Source organism: Garra rufa, unplaced genomic scaffold (genome assembly GCF_049309525.1).
Source record: "Garra rufa unplaced genomic scaffold, GarRuf1.0 hap1_unplaced_004, whole genome shotgun sequence".
NCBI lineage: Eukaryota > Metazoa > Chordata > Actinopteri > Cypriniformes > Cyprinidae > Garra > Garra rufa.
The window spans coordinates 3,515,067-3,521,394 of record NW_027394279.1 but is presented as its reverse complement, the minus strand read 5'-3'; the positions used below and the strand labels follow the sequence as shown (position 1 = coordinate 3,521,394).

The window sequence follows — 6,328 nt, the reverse complement described above, 5'->3', positions numbered from 1 at the left end:
GGTAGCCTAAATCAAAATGTTTACAAACACGATAAACACAACTTGGCTATTTTGTTCCCTTCTCTCCACAACATTATCCTTCACAAAGACTATAACAGCACAGTGAGGTGCTGGTCACGCTAAATGCAACAACGGACTATTTAAATTGAGCACTGTAACATTTATATTTTTCTTTAAATGTGTTTAATTTTATATAATGAACAGGCTTCAATGTCTTTTTCCTGTACATAAACGTGGGATCGGGTCACAATTAATTGAAACTCAGCACATTTTTCTACTTTCCATTTAATCTGTTAATAATTTAAGTGAAATACATTTATATGTTTTTGTGCTCTGGTCCGCTGCTGCGCTTCTCTGACAATGACCTGGCTTCGGTTCACTAGCGACTTGTCACCAGATTTTTCCATACTATTTTTCGTTCTCGAAACTGAAAGTGATCAAGACATTTCTCCGGGACACAATGTTACAAGAAAGACTGTACAGTCCATCTCGTTCTTTGGGGGGCCTCTAAGATGTGTGGTAAGCCACTGCTGGTCTAATAGTGTTTTTATTACAGCACTGTAAAAACTGGTTTTCCAGGAGACAGGTTTCAAGTGCATATTTATTTAACAAGGAAAAGTCCATCGCATAATCCAAAAGATAATGTTAAACAAACCAAAAATAGTCAAAAGCCTACCAAAAATACAAGAGACACATTCACAGTAATCTTTTATAATTAGAATCCTCCAAGAATAAAAATACTAAACATGCATGACTGTTAACTATGAATAATGAGCAAAACAAATACAACTAAACTAAGAACAATTACAATATATAAACAAGTCCTGAGAATACTACAGAACAGCACATTGATCAGATTTTATATTGCAGCATTCCAGGAGACACTTTCACTATTTCACTATTAAGAAGCAAAAGTGGCCTTATACACTATATGGGACTAATTACCAATGCATTGATGTGTAAATATGCTTTATTGTCTCTGTACATTCTCTCAACAACAGAAATATTTGTATAAATGACTTTTTAGCAAGACTTCAGTGAAACACAAAATAAACACATTTTTGCTTCAGTGAAAACAATAAGAATATAACATTTTTAAATGCACTTTTCTAATTTTCTTAAATTTGTTTAAAAAAATTATTTATAATACATTTTCATGTATTCCAACACTTTGTTTTTTTCTTCTCCTGCTCTCTTCTTGATGTTCTCCAGTGTTTCTGCCTTTTCAGGCTCCTTTATTTCCTTCAGCTCATGAATCAGGAAATCAACATGCTGAAGTGTGATCAAAGAATCAGTGTTGAGTGCGATCATCCCCAAAGTTTTAACACAGTGAAATGCTTCAATCACCAGCTTCATCTTCTCCAATTTTAATTCTTGCAGTTCTTCTTCAAGATTATTGAGCAAAGACTCACCATCCACTATTTTGACATTTTTCTTGAAATCTTTATTTGTCACCATCTCTTTCGTTGTTTTATATATTTTGTCTTCTTTGATGTGTTTGGTGTAGTGGCATTTATTTGTACACACTGTACAGTGATTATTTTTCATCACACTGCACCATGAGAGATCTCTAACCCACCAGCATCCTGGATAATGACAGTTTTCCTGACAGACGGTGCAGCACATTGCCATGCTGGCTTTAGAAGTATCAATCTGAACCTTTTCTTTGTAGGTCACCTCAACCTTAGAGTTGTTTTTTTCCTTTATCATTTCAGTGTGTGATTTTATTTTCAAGATAGTTTCCTCCAACTGCTCTCGTTGTTGCAACACATCTTGTGTTATCATCAAGGGTTTTGGTTTTGTTTTGTCCAAAAATGCAAAAAAGCCTCTCATTCCTCCAAAACTGATATTCCATGATTGTTCCTGTATGTTCTGATATTCCTCATGAAATGTCTCTCCTTGACAGTTGTCAAACAGGAAATACACTGGCTCATTCTTGTCATTTACTGCACACTGAAATTTAGCTTCTTTAACAGCTGTCAGGGCATTTTTAGGGTGAGCTCCATGTGAAAATGTGACCAATAAGACAATGTTTTCAACAACATCTTTCCCAAATAAAGACTGTATAGCATCAAATATGTATATTTGTCGGTCAGAGAGTCGATTCTGGGTTGCTTTAATTACCAGACACACTGCATCAATTTTATGGAGCAAGTAATCAAATCCACTTAATTTAAGCAAACTCATGGCAATTTCTTTCTCATTCACAGCATGCATGTCTCCATATCCTGGTGTGTCGATTATTGTTAAATGGATTGGACTCACTTGTAGATAAATCCCATAAACAGTGATGATGGAGGTCTGACTTTGAGCTGATGTTCGGTTATTCGGATCATCTGTGAATTCATACCAAACCTTGTCTCTGCTCTGAACACCCATCTTGTAATTGATCAATGCATTGATTAGTTTTGTTTTTCCTGTTCCTGTTTCTCCCACCATCAGAATGGTTTTGTGGGGTTTGTTTGAGTCTCTCTTACCATAGGTCATTGTTTTAAATAGTTCAAATTCTTCAACTGCATTCTGTTCCAGATGATATTGAGTAGGAGCACCTTCCTCAATTTTAGTACTATGCTCGATGATTTTGTTCAGATCTGGTGTTAAACTGGCCACTTTGTTTCTGTAATGTAAAGCAGAAAAGAACATAACAAAAACATAAAAAGGTAAACAGTACAAGTTAATTCTAGTTCATGTTATGGAGAAAATTTGTGCTTCATCACTAATATCAGTATCTTCATCGGAATAAATATTGTTTTTTCATTTTAACTTTAGATTTGACATACATCTCTGTCAATTGATCTACAGTGTTGCACCTTCAAAACATAACCAGCCCATTCTCACTCCCAAGGTGTCTGATACTGTGGCTTTTCCAAGAGCTCTTGTAACTATGAAGGTATTTTTGGTGCAAAACTACTGAACACATGTGAGAGCGGAATTTGTAGCTGTAGAGCACACCCACACATGTGTATCAATAAATTTGAAGTCACAGAGAAAAAAATTTTAGGAGTTGTAAACTTGTAGATTTTTTTCCTCTCCTACAGTACAAACACAACACAACAGTTACACCTTCACACATTCTTCACTGCAGGTGCACAAATCCGATTCTACGAATCACACATGAAGAAACTCGTACTCTCACATTTTTTGTACAGTTGCTGCAGTGAATATGGTGCAAAACGCATTCACACACCCGTATCAAAAAAATGTGAAGTCACAGAGAAATTTTACACACCCGCGAATTAATATGTGAATCCATACAATGAGAGTTGCAAACTTGTAGAATATCTGATCACAAATGCATTACTTTTCTTGGATAGTTTTCTAACATAATCGCAAGTCCAATTACTACAACTGCTTGAATCTGCTGCTACGAGTCTCAAACGCAGATTTTTCGCCTTCAAATGACAGGGGGTCCGTTCTTCGTACCTCGCTTACTACATCCAAGATCAAATGACACATCCAAGATCAAATCATCGCGCTAACTATAAGCTCCTGTTGTTGATGATTAGTATAGCTGGATGAAGTCATTTGAGATCACTGGGTGGCTTAAAAGGGGCTACGTATCGATAGTAGAAACATTGATCGGCAACGCTTTGATTGGTCGGCGAACATGACGAAGGAGCACGCTCAGTATTTTTCTGCAACAGAGCAAGAACTCTTGATTGAGGGTTTTCAGGAGTTTCAGAGTTTAATTAAAACGCAAGGGAAAACTGCAAAGGCTGGAAAAGCAAGGAGACAGGGCTGGCAAAAAGTAGTGAACAAATTAAATGCGTTAATGCTGCCCATGTTACATGTTTTTTCCTTGATATGTTATTTTATTTATATTTTTATTTTTTTATACACTACCGTTTAAATGTTTGGGGTCAGAAAGACTTGTAATAGTCTTTAAAGAAGTCTCTTCGACTCATCAAGACTGCATTTATTTGATTAAAAATACAGAAAAAACAGTTATATTGCAAATTGTTTTTACAATATAAAATAATGTTTTTTTATTATTATTTTAACATACTTTAAAATAGAATTTATTCCTGTGATGATAAGCTGAATTTTTATCAGCTGTTACTCCAGTCTTAAGTGTCACATGATCCTTCAGAAATCATTCTAATATGCTGATTTATTATTAGAATGATCAATGTTGGATAATATCAACAGTTGTGCTGCCAAATATTTTTTGGAACCTGTGATATTGTCAGAGTTATGTCTGTTTTGTCTTTGGTTTCTCCCATTGTCTCCCCCTGCCATTCTGTAGTCTTTTGGTTTAGTCCTCATCACTGTCATCTGTTCCACCTGTGTCTCTGTAATTAGTCACCTGTCTGTAATTATCAGTTCCCTTTATTAGTCTGTCTTTGAGTTCAGTGTTTTGTCGATCCTTAACGTTATGTGATGTGTGTCCTGCCTGTTCCTGCATTGATCCTCTTGAATTCTTATATTAAATTTCGTGTTAATTGTTACTCTCGTCTTTCGTCTCATCTCGTCCTACTCACACCCCTGACAGAAGGATCGACCCAAAACGTTCACGGCGTCTTCCCCTACGTTTCTTTTCCGTTTTTTGTATTAGTGTTTGTTTTATTTTATTTTTTTCCCTCATGGATATCCCTGCCGTCTACATCATCCTTCTGGAGCAGGGGAACCGCTCTCTCGAGGACCACACCAGAGACTTTGTGCAACTCATTCCACTCACGCACTACCCGGACAGCTGCCTGTGCACGTTCTTCCGGAACGGGCTTAACATCACCACCAGAGCGCAGCTGTCCGGGGAGGGTCCTCGAGAGAGCATCGCCGGATACATCGAGTGGGTGCTGGCGTCCTGTGGATCTTCCTGGACTGTCGGCTTCGTCGAGGAGGACGTCAGCCCCACCCACGACCCAGAGAGCAGCCAATCATCGCCTCGACATGCAGAGTGTGAACCCGAGAGCACCGCGGATGAGGGACCAGAGCCGCGAGCGACAGAGCCAGAGCCCTCTCCGGCTGATCAGGTGCGTGAGCCGGTGTCTACTACTGCGACGGTGGATTGTGATGTGGAGCAGGTGAGGGAAATGGAGAGCCCTGCCCACTGCAACACTGCTGGGGGTTAGCTGGATTTCTCTGGGGATTTAATAGACTTTTTTTCTGAACCACTGGCTTGTATGAACTTCCCCCCCCACCCGCACTCTTCTGTCTGGATCTGCCTGTCCCCCGCTGGTTCCGTCCAGCCGTCCTGAATCCCCGCTGGTTCCGTCCAGCCATCCTGAGTCTCCGCTGGTTCCGTCCAGCCATCCTGAATCTCCGCTGGTTCCGTCCAGCCTTCCTGAAACCCCGTTGTCACCTGTCAGTCCCCCTGCTCACCCTCAGCCCACCATCTATGCAGTGGGCTCGCCGCAGGGATGCCAGCTCACATCGGGGGCATGGCTGGAGGTTCCCTCAGCTCCGCCTCCAGCCTCCGAGCCCAGATCTCCACCTCGGCCCTCCGACCCTGCGGCTCCACCACGGCTCTCTACGCCCTCATCTCCATCGTCAGTCCACCAGCTCCACCGGGCTCCATCATCTCTCCGGCTCCGCCCTGGTCAGTCGTCATCCCTCCGTCACCTCAGGACTCTGCTCCTCCGGCTGTGCCTTGTCGCGCCGTCCCACCAGCTCCTACGGACTCCTCCCTCCCGCCGGCACAGCCTCCATCCTCTGTCGCTCCGGCTCCGCCGCGGACTTCCGGAACTCCGCCTCCGCCGTCAGAGCCTCCAGTTCCACCTTGGCCCTCCGGATCCGCGGTGTCGCCCCAGAACTTCGGCTCGGGTTCCTCTGCCAGCTTCTCTGCCTCTGTCGGTCGGCCCCAGGGAGTCGCCAGTCCCTCCTCCACCATGGCTCCTCCCTCCGTCGGCTCCTCCATGGGTCGTCATCCTGGCTGCAATCTGGGTCCTGCTCTCCTGCTCCAGGTCCCTCCTGTTTCCTTCCTGGCTCCTCCCTCCTTCGTCGACCCCCTGGACTTTTGTTTTTGTCCTCCTCCAAGGGTTGCGTCCTCCGCCAAAGCCTCCTCCCATGGACTCTTATTTTTCTGTCATTTTGCCCCTCTTATTTTTTGTTTCTGTCTGTCCACGGCGCGAGGACGCGCCTATTCGGAGGGGGGCGTAATGTCAGAGTTATGTCTGTTTTGTCTTTGGTTTCTCCCATTGTCTCCCCCTGCCATTCTGTAGTCTTTTGGTTTAGTCCTCATCACTGTCATCTGTTCCACCTGTGTCTCTGTAATTAGTCACCTGTCTGTAATTATCAGTTCCCTTTATTAGTCTGTCTTTGAGTTCAGTGTTTTGTCGATCCTTAACGTTATGTGATGTGTGTCCTGCCTGTTCCTGCATTGATCCTC

At 42.3% G+C, this 6,328-nt stretch overlaps 1 protein-coding gene across 1 annotated transcript in view; it reads right to left on the bottom strand.

Moving 5' to 3' along the window:
- Positions 1 to 583: 583 nt before the first annotated feature.
- The window catches only part of LOC141312737 (uncharacterized), a 9,080-nt gene continuing 3,335 nt past the window's right edge, over positions 584 to 6,328 (bottom strand). The window contains exon 3 of the mRNA XM_073832616.1: positions 584 to 2,617. Coding sequence (XP_073688717.1) covers positions 1,138 to 2,617 — 1,480 coding nt within the window. The 3' untranslated portion in view covers positions 584 to 1,137. The remainder of the gene's footprint in view (positions 2,618 to 6,328) is intronic.